Raw genomic sequence first — 17,120 nt, forward strand, 5'->3', positions numbered from 1 at the left:
GAGCTTCTTGTTGCAATAAAAGTTTTTTGGCATCCTGAAGATGAAATGGTTTAGGTTTAAATTGCCATAAAACAAAAAATAGAATATCAGTGTCCAAATGATGAGCATTAATGAAATGTTGGACAAGCGGTGCCTCTAAATTGCGCGCCCTGATGCGCGTTCGGTGCTCACCGATCCTAAGGCGGACAGGACGAGATGAACAACCGATGTACATCAAACGGCACGGACAGAGGACCGCGTAAACAGACATGGCCGTGCCGCAGTTGCTAAATTGCTTGAGAGTGTAAGAAAACTTAGAACTGTTAGAATGTACATCTTTGATGGGTAGACTATAGGGGCACATGGAGCAATGACCACACTTGTGGTGTCCCGGAGACATTGTAGAGGTAGATGGTAAAGAATCTGTTTTAATTAAGATGTCACGTATGGAACGAGTTTTCCTCATCCCCAAAATAGGGGGTTCTTTGCATCCAGGAATATCCTGTAACAAATGCCAATGGCGCATCAAAATGCGTTTGATGTCAAAAGATAGATGTGAGTACTGTAAGGAAGCTACTACTCTGGGTGCAGAGGAGCCATGAGTAGATGACGAGGAAGATTGGTGCAGCAGTTCTGATCTGGATCTAGAACGGGTTCTATCAAGCGCACTTTGAATGATGTCAAGTGGATATCCTCTTCTGCGAAAATTGGCCGCCAACGAATTGGCAGCTCTGAAGAAGTCTTCATCTCTGGTGGAATTTCTTTTGATGCGCAGGAACTGGCTAAAAGGTAAGTTGGAACGGAGGTGCAAGGGGTGGAAGGAGGAAAAGTGGGGACTGGAACCTGAATCTGTGGGTTTCGTGAAAGGCTTGACAGCCAATCTGTTGTCAGACCGTCGATAGATGGAAACATCAAGAAAAGAAATTTCAGAATTATGATGGGATCCTACAAAAGTTAAAGAAGGGTGTAAGGAGTTCAGCCAAGTGGAAAAAGAAAGAAAACACTCTGAGGAATTGAGAATAATGCAAATGTCATCTATGTACCGTCTGAACCAGAACACGTGACTGGTGAAAAAAGTAGTAGAAAAAAGACAAGATTTTTCAAAGTGAATCATGAAGATGTTGGCAATGGATGGGGCGCACGCAGCGCCCATCGAGACACCTCTGACCTGTAAAAAGAAAGTATCCTGATAACGGAAAAAATTATTCTCAAAAAGGATATCGAGTAGACTCATAAGGAAGTGAGTAGGCGGTGTTTGATCAGGACGAGAGAATAATAATTCTTCAATAATGCAGCGAACCTCATCAAGAGGTATATTTGTGTATAAGGCAGAGACGTCAAAAGTTGCCAAAGTGGCTTCAGAAGGAATGAGCAGATCTTCAACATCACGAATGAAGTGTCTTGTATCGGAAAGATAAGAAGAAGTGTCCTGGGCAAAGATTTGCAAAAAGGAGTCAAGGTATTTGGAAATGGGTTCCAGTAGAGAACCAACTAGACTGATAATGGGCCTCCCAGGAGGGGACACCAAAGATTTGTGTACTTTAGGAAGACTGTAAAAAATCGGTACGCGTGGAAATTGTACGAGCAAAAAATCAGCAGTATTTTTATTGATGTAATTGAGAGAAGAAGCTTCATAGATGGTCGTCTTAATGATATTGTACACTCTTTTGGTAGGATCAGAGGAGAGTTGCTTGTAATAGGTGGTGTTGCTGAGTTGCCTCCAATTTTCTTGTTCATAGTTGGAACGATCCTGTATAACTAAACTCCCGCCCTTATCAGCAGGTCGAAAAATCAGTGAAGTGTCCTGTGATAAATCACGTAAGATGTTCATATGAAACTGGGAGACGTTGGGGTGCTGCATATGATTAGCCTTACGGCGCTCCAATTTCTGTAAGTCATGAAGTACCAGGGACTGGAAAGTGGCAAGAAAATGGCTACAGTTTTTAGGTACATACGTGGACTTGGGTTTAAATGAGACCAAGGGTTTGTGATAAGGTTTAGTGTCACGAAATTGTTCCTTGAGTTTCAATATTCTGAAAAATTTAACTAGATCGACTTGACTTTGAAATCGGGAATACTGAGGGGTGGGAACAAAGCTGATGCCCAGTTCTAATACCTTTTGCTCATCTGTTGTTAAGATTCTGGAGGATAAATTGAAAATCAGGTTTTTAGTTTCTGACGTCCCCGTGGTTTGGGGTCCCGACGAAAATCCAGACGTCCAGATCTTAAAGAATACGAAGAGCCATAAGACCCAAGGCTAGAGTTGCTAGAAGAGTTACGTTCTACAGAGGAGTCAGATTGGGCGTTAGGAGGGGGTTTGCCTTGAAATCTGCGGGGCCGGCGTGTGCCTTGGCCCAACCAATAATATACCCGATCCTGAGCATAATCCTCCTGATCACGCGTGATCTTCTTGTGTTTATAGCCCTCAATATTGGCAGAATAGGCATCAAGTTCTTTTTGAAGAGCTTCAATTTGAGTATTGAACGTGTCTTCAAAAAGAACTTGATGCCTATTCTGCCAATATTGAGGGCTATAAACACAAGAAGATCACGCGTGATCAGGAGGATTATGCTCAGGATCGGGTATATTATTGGTTGGGCCAAGGCACACGCCGGCCCCGCAGATTTCAAGGCAAACCCCCTCCTAACGCCCAATCTGACTCCTCTGTAGAACGTAACTCTTCTAGCAACTCTAGCCTTGGGTCTTATGGCTCTTCGTATTCTTTAAGATCTGGACGTCTGGATTTTCGTCGGGACCCCAAACCACGGGGACGTCAGAAACTAAAAACCTGATTTTCAATTTATCCTCCAGAATCTTAACAACAGATGAGCAAAAGGTATTAGAACTGGGCATCAGCTTTGTTCCCACCCCTCAGTATTCCCGATTTCAAAGTCAAGTCGATCTAGTTAAATTTTTCAGAATATTGAAACTCAAGGAACAATTTCGTGACACTAAACCTTATCACAAACCCTTGGTCTCATTTAAACCCAAGTCCACGTATGTACCTAAAAACTGTAGCCATTTTCTTGCCACTTTCCAGTCCCTGGTACTTCATGACTTACAGAAATTGGAGCGCCGTAAGGCTAATCATATGCAGCACCCCAACGTCTCCCAGTTTCATATGAACATCTTACGTGATTTATCACAGGACACTTCACTGATTTTTCGACCTGCTGATAAGGGCGGGAGTTTAGTTATACAGGATCGTTCCAACTATGAACAAGAAAATTGGAGGCAACTCAGCAACACCACCTATTACAAGCAACTCTCCTCTGATCCTACCAAAAGAGTGTACAATATCATTAAGACGACCATCTATGAAGCTTCTTCTCTCAATTACATCAATAAAAATACTGCTGATTTTTTGCTCGTACAATTTCCACGCGTACCGATTTTTTACAGTCTTCCTAAAGTACACAAATCTTTGGTGTCCCCTCCTGGGAGGCCCATTATCAGTCTAGTTGGTTCTCTACTGGAACCCATTTCCAAATACCTTGACTCCTTTTTGCAAATCTTTGCCCAGGACACTTCTTCTTATCTTTCCGATACAAGACACTTCATTCGTGATGTTGAAGATCTGCTCATTCCTTCTGAAGCCACTTTGGCAACTTTTGACGTCTCTGCCTTATACACAAATATACCTCTTGATGAGGTTCGCTGCATTATTGAAGAATTATTATTCTCTCGTCCTGATCAAACACCGCCTACTCACTTCCTTATGAGTCTACTCGATATCCTTTTTGAGAATAATTTTTTCCGTTATCAGGATACTTTCTTTTTACAGGTCAGAGGTGTCTCGATGGGCGCTGCGTGCGCCCCATCCATTGCCAACATCTTCATGATTCACTTTGAAAAATCTTGTCTTTTTTCTACTACTTTTTTCACCAGTCACGTGTTCTGGTTCAGACGGTACATAGATGACATTTGCATTATTCTCAATTCCTCAGAGTGTTTTCTTTCTTTTTCCACTTGGCTGAACTCCTTACACCCTTCTTTAACTTTTGTAGGATCCCATCATAATTCTGAAATTTCTTTTCTTGATGTTTCCATCTATCGACGGTCTGACAACAGATTGGCTGTCAAGCCTTTCACGAAACCCACAGATTCAGGTTCCAGTCCCCACTTTTCCTCCTTCCACCCCTTGCACCTCCGTTCCAACTTACCTTTTAGCCAGTTCCTGCGCATCAAAAGAAATTCCACCAGAGATGAAGACTTCTTCAGAGCTGCCAATTCGTTGGCGGCCAATTTTTGCAGAAGAGGATATCCACTTGACATCATTCAAAGTGCGCTTGATAGAACCCGTTCTAGATCCAGATCAGAACTGCTGCACCAATCTTCCTCGTCATCTACTCATGGCTCCTCTGCACCCAGAGTAGTAGCTTCCTTACAGTACTCACATCTATCTTTTGACATCAAACGCATTTTGATGCGCCATTGGCATTTGTTACAGGATATTCCTGGATGCAAAGAACCCCCTATTTTGGGGATGAGGAAAACTCGTTCCATACGTGACATCTTAATTAAAACAGATTCTTTACCATCTACCTCTACAATGTCTCCGGGACACCACAAGTGTGGTCATTGCTCCATGTGCCCCTATAGTCTACCCATCAAAGATGTACATTCTAACAGTTCTAAGTTTTCTTACACTCTCAAGCAATTTAGCAACTGCGGCACGGCCATGTCTGTTTACGCGGTCCTCTGTCCGTGCCGTTTGATGTACATCGGTTGTTCATCTCGTCCTGTCCGCCTTAGGATCGGTGAGCACCGAACGCGCATCAGGGCGCGCAATTTAGAGGCACCGCTTGTCCAACATTTCATTAATGCTCATCATTTGGACACTGATATTCTATTTTTTGTTTTATGGCAATTTAAACCTAAACCATTTCATCTTCAGGATGCCAAAAAACTTTTATTGCAACAAGAAGCTCGTCTAATCTATGCCTTTCGGACCCTTACCCCCCTGGGTCTCAATAATGAGTTTGATTTGTCCTGCTTTATCTAAAACTGCACCATCTTACTTATAAGTGTACCATCTCTTTAAATATGCACCTTCTGCTATCAGACTGCTATAAAAACGCCCCACTTCCTGTTTGCAGTACCACTCACATGAGGATACATGCGCTTTTGAATTCCACATAGACGCATTCCCTAGGTACAGCTTATAACCTTTTGTTGTGTCTGTTATGTCCTTTTATATAATTTATATTGCAATAATGTTTTCAGCATGCCATATATAAGATGTTATTTATTTCACAGCTGACGGTCATTTGAACCCTCCTTTTAGCCTACGGGCTGATTAATGCTAACAACGTTGGAGCTGAAGAAAGCCTTTGAAACGTGATTTACGACTAGCCACGCGTTCTCCTTTTATGTTGGTTCCTTGGCTGCACTTCTTGGATTTTCTTATCTCTTACTTCTGGACTATTGATGTTTGACCTTATGTTTTGGACTGGATATTCCTGTACCCGTTGTGGATTGTATTTAGTCTAGAGCACTAATTTGTGCCATAGATTTGCTTGCTCTACTGCATGATGTAATGCTTTTCATTTCATTTCATTTATCATTATGCTTGTTGACTTTATGCCTATAAATATTGTCTACACATTCAGAAGTGCTTATATGATTTTTTGTATAGTTTGCATGTTCATTGTTTGCATCATTATTTTGCATTTTTTACCCAGTGTGGTGTTATACTCTTGAGCCCTCGTGCTACCACTACCTAGAGGTTGGCAACTCTATAAAGTAGGGACCTGTGAGGTAGTGGCATTATGAAGCTTTATGTGTTCATTTTGCCCAGCTGGTTGAAAACATATCACCTGTTGAAGCTGTTGCTCCCAAGGGTTTTTCTCCCCTCATCTATTTGGTTATTACCCACCTTGTTTAGTAAAAGTTTGTTATAATCTGCTTGGGTCCTCATGCTTGAATGTTTACCCTGGCAATGTCATCAGTAGCAGTGGGAATGCTGTTTGGAAGGGCAAAGGGGGGGAATACTCTTGGCCCTCCCTAATTGGTAGAACCCCAGACCAGAGATATGGTCTTTGCCTGCTCCAGGGCTGAAGGGGACAGGAGGAAGGGGGCATATGGGGCTGAAAAGCTCCCGAGAGGGGACTCTTTAGACCTTAGACAAACCCCCATGTAGCCCCCTCATACCCGTGACTCATGCATATAACAAGTGTCTCTTAATTCACACTGGAATTCTCAGAATGCCAAATCAAATATTTGATTTCACAAAGAGTACACCCAATCTATGAATAGGCTAACTATAAGTAAAAAGGCAGCCCTATGTACCACTGATGTGCTTGAACATATGACACAATATCGCCCTATGCAGAGTTCATACCACTGGAATATCAGGGTCACTATTGAGAGATCTTTCAAACCACCTGTGACTTGATCCTTTTAATTGGGAGATGCTGGGGATTGAACCTGGGACCTTCTGAATGCAAAGCAGATACTCTAGCACTGAGCCACAGCCCCTCCTTTCATCATCCTGCAGCGTATGGGGAGTGACTTACGCGGGCATTGAATAGACTCTCTCGTTTTTGTTCAAAGATAGCAGTGTTTTCATGTCCTGATCACTCAGTTTGAAGTCGAACACCTGAAAAACAAAAACAACCCCCCCCCCCGGAAGCTGTTTAATATATGTGACTACAGTGCAGGAGCCAGGCAAAGATATATACTTTTAAATTCATTAATTTCAATGGAAAACTGATGCATGTCCTTAGAAGTGCTGAATTAGGACTGGACTATGCCCTAATGAGGTGCATACAGTACGAGTATCCAAAATTGTCAACATTCAAATCAAATCTGGGAATCCCAGATAAATTTCGTGAATGTAAATGCACACAAGGTATATTCTTCCTGCCACACACACTTTTTGAACAGAGACAAGGCAGGCTTTGACAAGTTTTGTTGAGACTAAAGAGTGTTGTGGACTTTGAGGTTAATCATGTATGTTGCTTAGAACATTTAGAATTAAGTAGGTCTGATATTTTTCTTTTCATCTTCTGTGTGATACAGCAAGCATGCATGTTTCTCGGCCTTCATCGGATGACTCACAGACCAGAAGATCTGTTGTTTCTTGTTAAGATACTATTTTTAATGTAACCTTGGGTTAATGGGTTTACACCCACCAGAATCTCAGGGAGTACTGAACAAAGTTAGCTACACACATTCATCTGGGAAAGCATCATTGTATGTTCAGTGCTATGTTACATTGTGCCTTTAGAAAGAACGAATTAGATGGTTTAATAAGTTATGCATTGGCCCACATAAATGTGTCTATCAAAGTTAGCCACTCACTGTAAGCCCTGATTTTTCTACAAAGATTCTGGTACAAATCTTTGGATTTAAAATGAATTGTAGTTTCTATTTTAGGAGCCCCGTGGCGCAGAGCGTTAAGCTGCAGTACTGCAGTCAAAAGCTCTGCTCAAGACCTTAGTTCAATCTCTACGGAAGTCGGTTTCAGGTAGCCGGCTCAAGGTTGACTCAGCCTTCCAACCTTCCGAGGTCGGTGAAATGAGTACCCAGCTTGCTGGGGGTAAAAGGAAGATGACTGGGGAAGGCACTGGCAAACCACCCCGCAAAGTCTGCCTTGGAAACATCGGGATGTGATGTCACCCCTTGGGTCAGGAATGACCCGGTGCTTGCAAAGGGGACCTTTACCTTTTACCTTAGTTTCTATTTAGGTAGAACACAAAATGAGAGGTAATCTTATTTACTTTTAATCTCATTGGCCCATGGTAATGTTTTCTGTACATTTGTGACCCTTGCTTACTTAATCATATCAAGAATAATTAGATTGATTTTAAATAAAATTTTAGTTCGAACTCTGACTGATTTTCAGATGGGGTTATAAGAGTTTCATCCTGAACCTGGAAAAATTAAATAAACTTCTGATCTACTTGGTCAAAAGGCTGGGACCTATTAAAAGAATAATACTTTGAGAGAATTAACCTATCTTGCATTGTGTATAAGGGGTAGCGTGCTGCGTGAGAACAGTCAAAGAGACTTCTAGTTTCCATGTGGCTGCCTTGAAGTAACGTTCCCTCATTAGTGGTTTTATTAACCCTCACAAGAGCCACAGCGAACATTTAGAGGCCAGATTTATTTTTCAATCTTTAGGTTTTTGTAATTTAAATGACCACTTAAAAATTTTTTTGCTACCACAAAACCTAATCCTAACCCGTTTCACCGTTTCTGATCATTTTATTAATACTATGACAAAATTATTGTAGTCTCTAAGTAGGGAATGATTTCATTATTGATTTCCTGATTTTCAAAAGACCTTAATTGGATATTGGATCCAGTCAAGAATGGATCACATAACTTAAAGCTTATATATAAAAATAATGACAAGAACTTCATGAACATTGTTTGCACAATGTTTTTTTAATGAGCCTCAGTGCTCTTAGTGTGAGAGAAAGCAAGCTTCTCCTACACACTGCCCAGAGAGAAGCATGTATGGATCAAAGGTATAAGATCCAAGCCTGAATCTTTTTTAAAAATATTTTTATTTTTCACAATATAACAGAAATAAACATATCTCAACAATATACTCAGTTGTAACTACTTATAAAAAGAAAACTCATTACTATTACTGAGAATATGTTATCTATACTATACAATACTATCTACTATATATGACTTCCCCACATCTTCTTCAGTCACTAATTTTACTGGTTAACACTTTTGCATTTCAAATTAATTTCTAATCCTTATTTTTTTTCTTACAGACTTGCTATTATTCTATAGTAAAGGGATTAGATCAATACATTAACAAATTTTCCCGTTTAAAAATTCATCAGAGTAAATCCACCATGCCTCCCTTACACCCCTAAATTAAGCATAATCTTAGCCATTTTCTTGTTTTAGGAGGAGATCTGCCAGTCCTTCTTCATTTCCCAATTTTTTTTCCATTTTCCAGTGTAGTAGCTGCAATTCTGATCTCTGAAAATATGAAAGAGGACCCCGATGATTGTATCCACTGACGTCTTGTTAAATTTTCCTGCAGCATCTTGATAAAATCCTTCATCATGTCTCTCTTCATTGCTGGCTGCCAGGAGATGTTTTCTTGGGATAACAATATTCCTCTTGCCAACAGCAACTCAGACAAGTAGAGTGTAGAAGCACTGAATTCTCTCATGTTGATTTCTCTTGTTGCCAGCTGATCATTTGTAGCCACCTCTTGAGAGTTAAATTGTTCTGATTCATTGTCATGATTTTCGTTTTTTATCTCCACTTCCATGTAGCATTCAGTCATCTCCGTAGTAGGATCTTTTCTTTTCATCGGCATAGTCATTGTCATGTCTTGGGTCTTTATATCATAGATCTCCTCAATAATTGTGTCCAGTTTTCCATTGATTGATTGATATAAGGTATTCATCATTCCAGCTAGTTGAATCATTTGTTGTGAGAACGCTTGTTGTTTTTTAAAGACTAAATCTTGTTGCACTGCAAACATGTCCATTTGTTTAAGTAACATATCTTCCATCCTCTTGTTTGACATATCTACTTGGATTCTTATATGAAAATGGGGTTTGTAATTTTCAAAATATCCTCAATTACGCTTCAGAGCGGCACGGTCAGAAAAAGGGAAGTAGACAGGAAACTGCAGTATCATAGATCCAGTGTTGTCCCCACTCAGTGTTTAAGTGGTAGGAGCAATTTGATGGTTGCATCGGGGAAACTCACTTCCAATCTTACGATCTGTCCTGTCTTTTCGATGGTAGTAAAGCCTTTCTTACTATCTTCCGATCCTAAGAAGCGACGTGGCTGGAGGACTGATTGAACTGGAAAGAACCAGAAGTGTGTGGGGGAGTTTTCGTCTCACTCCCTCCCCTCAAAGCATTTAATTGGTAGTTGTAAAGTCATTCAAAAGTCCCATTTATTGCGTCTTCTCACTGATCAAATTGATAAGGTCTTTGTCGGTTCGTTTAATGACGTTTATTTATTTAAAGAGTCTCGTTATGTTGGGCAGGGAGACGCGGTTTTCATAGGTATTTTTATCGACGTTCAAATCTTCTCAATCAAGGTAAAAGCAAAAAGTGTCTTTTTACTCACTCTGACTTCCAAAGGTGAGGCATCTTGTTCTTTTCATAGATTCTTTGATGTTAATGGATAGAGGAGGTCAAAGCCTAAATCCAAAGAGTCGTTCGTGGCATTGGTAGCCCCCTCGGTGCCAGCGGGACAACGTCCAAATCTCAGAGGCTTAAAGAAGGCTCTCTCAGAGAATATGGGAGTCAAACCGTTCTTGATGGCTGCAGGGGAATTCCTGCTTCCTGATCCACTATTTGGAACCGGGTTGGAGTGCTCTTTTGCACCCCAAATCTACATGGCTCCCAAGAGACAATGGCGCTCAGACCAAACGCTCTACTGGAAGTCCCAAGCCGTAATCTTTAAGGTGTCACATGACTCCTTTTCACTTGATCCCCAAATCATTATTTGATTTAGCATTTGGTGAAAGAGTTTTGGACCTATGGGTATGTAGAAACCATTTCCCCTGCCCCAGTTGTGACTACTGTAAATTCTTCTCCAAACTTTCCAAAGTCAAATATTGTTCCTCACCTGAAGGTTCTCCTTGAGGCGGTGTGGTTTCTCTGTCTTTGGAATCACAGGTACATTTCTCTCAATGTGGAATCGGAGCAGAACCTGCATAGCCACAGATTAAGAATGAATCTGTCTCGAAGATACATACAACAAATCTGTCAAGTTATACTCTGCAGGTAAATAATTAACATGGTGGGACTGGTTTAAATGTTACAGGAAGAGAAGTAATGAGACATAGGCTGGGCAGAGCAGACAGAGGAGATATTCCCTGGACAAGACAAGGTCCATTTTGTGAGGTCCATTTTGGTTGATGTCATCTGAAGTGCTCTCACATCTGGGCTCCATCTTAATGGCAATCATTGCCATGTTGAGATAACAAAAGGTTGGTGGAGTGGACAAAGACTCCAAGATAATGGGAAGTTTTTAGAATGCTGTAACTTCTAAATTAAAGCATCCTACCTTAGAATAAGATCAGCTAGAGCATGTATAGGGCTGAAGGACAGAAGGCTGTTTGCACCTTTTCTTTGTATTCCTTGCTCGATCTGTTGCTGTGCAGCATATGTGTGTGGCATTCTTTTTCAATAAACCCTTTTCTATTTTAAATGCCTATAGTTGCTCTTTGTACCACACAGACAAACTCCATTTGAATACCCTATCTAAAATGGGCGTTAGGGGAAGTGAGGTGGTTGGTTGCTAAATCCCTGTTTCCTCAGCAGTGCACAAGTATGGTTAGTCATTTCTAGGGTAACCAGTCATTGAGTAATAGGAGATGCAGGCACTATGTGGAGCCTTTAAATGTTATCACAGAAAGGAAGCTGGCAGTGATGGCCCGCTTGGTGGGAATTTCTGAAATTGACATGCTGATGGCAGTGTAGTGAATGAGAAGCATGAGAAAACCCCTCCGATACTTGGGTGGACTCCGGACAGTGGCACAAGGGTAGACTCAGGACAAGCACTTTGCAAGTTAGAAAAAGAACAGGGCTTATGGGTCAGGGGGCCATTCTGTGATAAGCTCCAAGACGGAAAAGGACACACACCCATATTGTGTCTGTTTCCCACCCCACCGATAAGGGAAATGTCATGGGAGGGGGAAATAATTTACTACCTCCTTCCCTTATCCGTAGGTGCTTTTTGCAGCTCAGTTACACAGCTGGGGACCTGAACCCAGATCTCCATGGTAATATGAGATTTGGCCCCTAAGGCAGAGAAAGTGGATGGAGGAGTAGTCCTATTTCTGCCTTTCTTTGTGCCTTTGAGGCTCTAAGCAAAGACCTTTCTTCAGACAGATTTCCATTACCTGAGCAGATGTTTTGTTGTACTTGTCTGCAATCTTCTTCACTGTAGGATCCTCAAGCAGAGAAGTATAGCCTGTTTTCCCAAGGGTGCTCCTGCGAGCAGGAAAAAAAAAGTAAACAGCCCTCTTTGGGCATCAAGCAGTTTGGTGTACACTGGCAAATGCCCTCTGTGGTGGTTTGTGAGAAACAGAATTGCAGGGGAGGCTGTGGATTTTGAGAGGCTACCACATTCTCAGTGGTTGTCCCAACTAGTCCCTAGGCAGGTGGTTATAAACATCCTTATTCGTACTTGTTAGTATTTGGAGACCACCAAGGAAGTTCTAGGTTGCTACACAGAGGCAGGCCATGGCAAACCACCTCTGTTCGTCTCTTGCCTTGAACATCCTGCGATCCATGCAATGGCATGTATCTAATTCTGCAGTTCCAAAGGTTTAAGGGACTTAAAGTTTTTGGAAGAGGAGCCGACAATTTCCTGCTGTTTCCCCTCTCCCACTGAAGAACCCCATTTTGCCTACTGTACTACTCCTGAGTCTGCCAACCCCCAGGAAGGGAGGTTCAGGGAGGGGAGGACAGTGAGAAAGTCCCACTCCGCAAGATTCGCAGATCGCTGGCTACATGCCAATACCATGCACAGGTGTGCAGGTTTTGTGACATTTGTGCTGCTTCTGCTGTTCATAAGGAAGGGCAAAGAGCGTTGTGCCCAGCCCTGATGGCCTGTTCCTTGGCCGCTGGAAATCCCACTCACACTCTCTTGATTTGTGACATTTTCAAACTAGATACTCAGTTTTAAGGGCTCAAAACTTGTGTTAAGATACTAGTCAAGATGCTGAGTCTAAACTAGTTCCAGCACTTGCCTGGCAGAACACACACAGTTCTGGCTGTAGTTTGACTTGTGCATCATGCATAAGACAGTGAGAGGCTTGCACCGTGGATGTGACCCGAATGGGCCAGGCTAGCCTGATATTGTTAGATCATGAAAGCTAAGCAAGGTCAGGCATGGTCAGTACTTGGATGGGAGACCACAAGGGAAGTCCAGGGTTGCTACGCAGAAGCAGGCAGTGGCAAATTCTGAATGTCTCTTGCATTGAAAACCCTACCGGATCACTGTAAGTCAGCCGTACCTTGACTGCACATCCACCACCAAATCTTGCTAATCAGTTGAACTTAGGTTGGCCATGACTCATTTGTTCCACTGATTTCAACAGAACTTGGGGTTGGATCTTATTAATCCGTTCTGCTAGCACGGAGCTGGTGGATCACACCTCTTCCACCGGAGGGAGGTGCCTCATTTCAGAGATCACAGAATAGATTCTTAGGACCCTGCTCAACCCAAATGTTGTATTTATTTATAACTGGAGTGTATTCAACCAGGCTAAATACAGGCTCCAGCAGCAGCCACCAGTAATGGAAAACAAATATGTAAACGCAGTAACATACACATGAACATACATGAAGCAGCCTTACACTGAATCAGACCATTGATCCATCAAGGCCAGTATTTCAGAAGGTCCCAGGTTCAATCCCCGGCATCTCCAGTTAAAGGGACTAGGCAAGTAGGTGATATGAAAGACCCTGAGATCCTGGAGAGCTGCTGCCAGTCTGAGTAGACAATACTGACTTTGATGGACCAAGGGTCTGATTCAGTAGAAGGCAGCTTCATGTGTTCATGTGTCTACTCAGACTGGCAGTGGCTCTCCAGTATCTCAGGTAATGGTCTTTCACATCACCTATTAACTTGTCTTTTTTTAACTGCAGATGCCAGGGATTGAACCTGGGACCTTCTCCATGCCAAAAAGATGCTCTACCACTGAGCCACGCCCCCTCCCCCAACTTCTATTAAATAACACATTTAAAAAGCCAGTTCTTTGGGGCACAACTTTTTCTGGACTGTGCCCATGGACTTGAAGAGTAGAAAGGCTAGAAAGCTGTCTTACACTGGGTTTCCAGGTGAGCCGAAGGGGCTGTGTGCGCACACAGTGATCCCTTTGGAAAGGCAGAAATTAATCAGAGTTTCCTGGGTAAGGTATGGGTGACATTCAATCTGCAAGCATAAAAGAACAATATGTTTATCCTGCAGCACTACACAGAGGATCAGAAGAACGAGACTTGAGTTGGTTTCTAATTTCTCATCCTTGTGGCTTTGAGCCCAGAACCTCAATTCCACTTCTTTTAGCAAACTGAACCCGCTCCCAGTAAAAACATACACAATTTTCATCTGTCAATACATGCGCCCTATACTTTATAAGTCCCTTGCCTGTAAAACTAGCATACAAATTGTGGGAGAAAAATGGTACAATATGCCTTAAATGATACAAACTTAGCTACAGAATGGACACTTAACAACTGGAGAAATGAAACGGCTTTCAATATGATCAAATATACAAAGGTGCTGAGCAGGGGAACAAGATGGAATAGACCCAGCTTCTTGGACACCAGGTCTACCGACCTTTGGGATTCAAGGGAGAAGACTTAGCCACAGAGACGTCAGCCGACCATCATACCAGACACAGTATCTCCAAAAGTACAAATAGTTCATTTAGAAGGTGACTTGCCGTAAGGGCGAGGTAAAAAAGGACATATCTACACTACAGATTTAAAGTGGTCTAACCATAAGTTTGCCAACCTCCAGGTAATGATATAACAAGCACACAAGCCACAAATAATAAGAATTAGCAATGTCTATGTTAATTTAAATTATATTGGGTAAGCAACATACAACATCACAAGCCATGCATCAAAAAGCATATTACAGCATACGCTTAAATAACAAAGTACAAATGTCTCCACAATTCAGAATCAATGTACAATGTAAGGTACAAATCCCAAGATGTACAATAGATTTGAGCCAGAAAGTATCAGCAAACAGTAGCGTGTCCCAAAAGAAAAAAGCGCTGTGCAGGGCATGCACAATGAAGACTTTGAAGCTGAGTCAACGCCGTATTTGCGTCTCAAAGTAGTGCTGTGCGGGGCATGAGCACTGAGAAGTTTCCAGCGATTTCTACAGCTACCCATTGTCACTTCTGAGTTGCACCCAGAAGTGATGCAAAGGCCTGCAGCATTTTAAAATATATTTTTCTTCAGCTTGGAGCAGTGTTGGGCAACACCGATGATCGGCAGGAGGACTCTTGCTAACCCTGACTGACCTGCAGGCATACACTTGGGGGGGGGGCATATAAGGCTGCATTGAGAGGGACAAGGTGGGGCATTTACATTCCTATAGAACAGCTGCACTTGCATTGTTTAGGATCTAAGCTCTGTGAGAGATCTTAAACAGAATTTCTGCATCTTCATCAACTTATAGATGTTTCCAGGATACCTTGAAGGAGTCATGACAGTTTAACTGGTATAATGAAATGTATATATGTTCATAGGGTAGATAAGCCTTCAGTTTCATTCTCTTGATTTTCTCATTTGAAAAAAGTTAGTACCTAAGTTCTACCCCCTAACATCTCCTTCCAATTCCCACCCATTATAAATTAGGTCTTGTTAGAGTGTCAGTGTTGTCTGGGGAAGTTATTGAACCAACGAAGTTCATACCTCACCTGGTTATTTGCAGGGATGTACCTTAACCCAGGCTTGTTCAAGATCCTTTCTATCTGCTCACAGTTAAAGTTAGAGATCCCAACTGCTTTTGCCAGGCCTGCATCCACCAGGTCTTCCATTCCCTACAATTAGAAAGAAGACTAAATTCATAAAGGGGCAGTTCTAGGAGACACATCATTCCCTTTATTCTTACACAAAGCAGAACAAAGAACTCAGGTGGATGGTTGTTTTGTTTGTTGGCTTGGATGGAGGGAGACAAATCAAAGAAAGAAAACTGGATGGAAACCCTCAGCTATTTCGGCCGCTTGACCACAGGTAGGTGTGGTGCAGCTCTGCGGCTTATAGGATGGAATATCACATGACCCAGCCAGGTAGCCATTTGATTTACAGCATGCACAGGTGACTCAATCACATGGCCTACAGAAGGATCATGTGGATAGGTTTGGGGATGATCAGAGTCCAGGATTAAGTAGGGGATACAGGAAAGGGACATTTTGCAACGAAATCTGCTTTGGACCAGGGAGGGGTCCCAAACATGGCTGCTGGGCTTCAGAAGTTAAATTGAAGAGGAGAGAGATCCCAGCAAAATAATCCTGATTGCTTTTACCGGGCTGGCCCTGCTTCTGTGCATGGACAAATGAGGGCACATTCAATTTTAGCTCATAAATTACTGGTTTTAAACTGTATAATTTGTTTTTGGTATACTCTCTGTTTATTTATACTTTTATTGATGTTTTATTATTTTTATGGATGCTAGCCACCCTGAGCCTGGCTTTGGCTGGGAGAGAGTGGGTTATAAGTCCAATAAAATACAATAAATAAGTTGGTTCCTTTTCTGAGGTCCTCTGCAGCATGGCCACGAAAAAATGGAGGCAAAGTTTCCATGGAGAATGTCACAGCAGGATTCTCCATTTTCCATGGAGAATGTCACAGCAGTGGAATACCCCCAATAGATCCTTCTGCAACTTCTTTTGGAGGTCAATCAGCATAGTGATTTCTGATGCAGGATATTCACCATAAAGCCCCTTTAATATACCTCGATGCATCCCAGAGTGCGGTGAAATCTAAGATTTAGGATCTGGATAAATCTCAGGTCTGGCCACACGGGGGAGCATTTAGAAGAGACCCTCAATAGCGTAGCTTCAAGTGCTTACAGAAGGAACAGGGAAGAGAACACTTTTATTATTTATCTGTTCTCCCCTACCATCCAATATTGCTAATGATCTGTTTATATTTGTGCAATCAGCTTCGACTCGCCATATTATCTCCACTACTGGAAAAACTATCTGGATTATTCTAACAAATATAAACTTGGAAAAGTACTGGCAGACGAAAACCCTTCGACCACAAGACAGGTTGCCAAATTTTGCGTTGCGGAGTAAATTAAAAAGCAAAGATGCAGATAAAATCGAGCTTAAACTACTGGATTTCAGAAGTGGAGAAACCTGATGGCTGTTTTGTTTATAGGAAAGAGATAATTGTTAAATTACTATGCGATAATCTGATTTTAATTTTGATAAGTTTTTATATCCTATTTTATTTGAAATGCTGTAAGATTGTTACATATTGTGTGTATTTATTGGTCTTTGACCGCAAATAAAATTCAGTTCAATTCACAATATTTGTACAAAATGCATGATGAAGTCACTCTCTTAAGTACTGAGATAAACCCATTAAAAATAATTCTTACTTCTGGCTCTTAACATGTTGTTTTTAATTGACTGTTCATTAACAAATACCGACTGTGCTTCA

The 17,120-nt window shown here is 41.8% G+C and overlaps 1 protein-coding gene across 1 annotated transcript in view; it reads right to left on the bottom strand.

Annotated features, from left to right (window-relative positions):
* LOC130474905 (uncharacterized) overlaps nucleotides 1-17,120 on the bottom strand; it is a 54,378-nt gene that overhangs the window by 22,651 nt on the left and 14,607 nt on the right. The window contains exons 5-11 of the mRNA XM_056846599.1: nucleotides 15,368-15,490; nucleotides 13,760-13,866; nucleotides 11,828-11,918; nucleotides 10,549-10,632; nucleotides 6,498-6,580; nucleotides 4,143-4,283; nucleotides 2,350-2,509 (exon numbers count right to left, since the gene is read on the bottom strand). Coding sequence (XP_056702577.1) covers nucleotides 2,350-2,509; nucleotides 4,143-4,283; nucleotides 6,498-6,580; nucleotides 10,549-10,632; nucleotides 11,828-11,918; nucleotides 13,760-13,866; nucleotides 15,368-15,490 — 789 coding nt within the window. The remainder of the gene's footprint in view (nucleotides 1-2,349; nucleotides 2,510-4,142; nucleotides 4,284-6,497; nucleotides 6,581-10,548; nucleotides 10,633-11,827; nucleotides 11,919-13,759; nucleotides 13,867-15,367; nucleotides 15,491-17,120) is intronic.

The sequence above is a fragment of the Euleptes europaea genome, chromosome 3 (assembly GCF_029931775.1).
Source record: "Euleptes europaea isolate rEulEur1 chromosome 3, rEulEur1.hap1, whole genome shotgun sequence".
Classification (NCBI taxonomy): Eukaryota; Metazoa; Chordata; class Lepidosauria; order Squamata; family Sphaerodactylidae; genus Euleptes; species Euleptes europaea.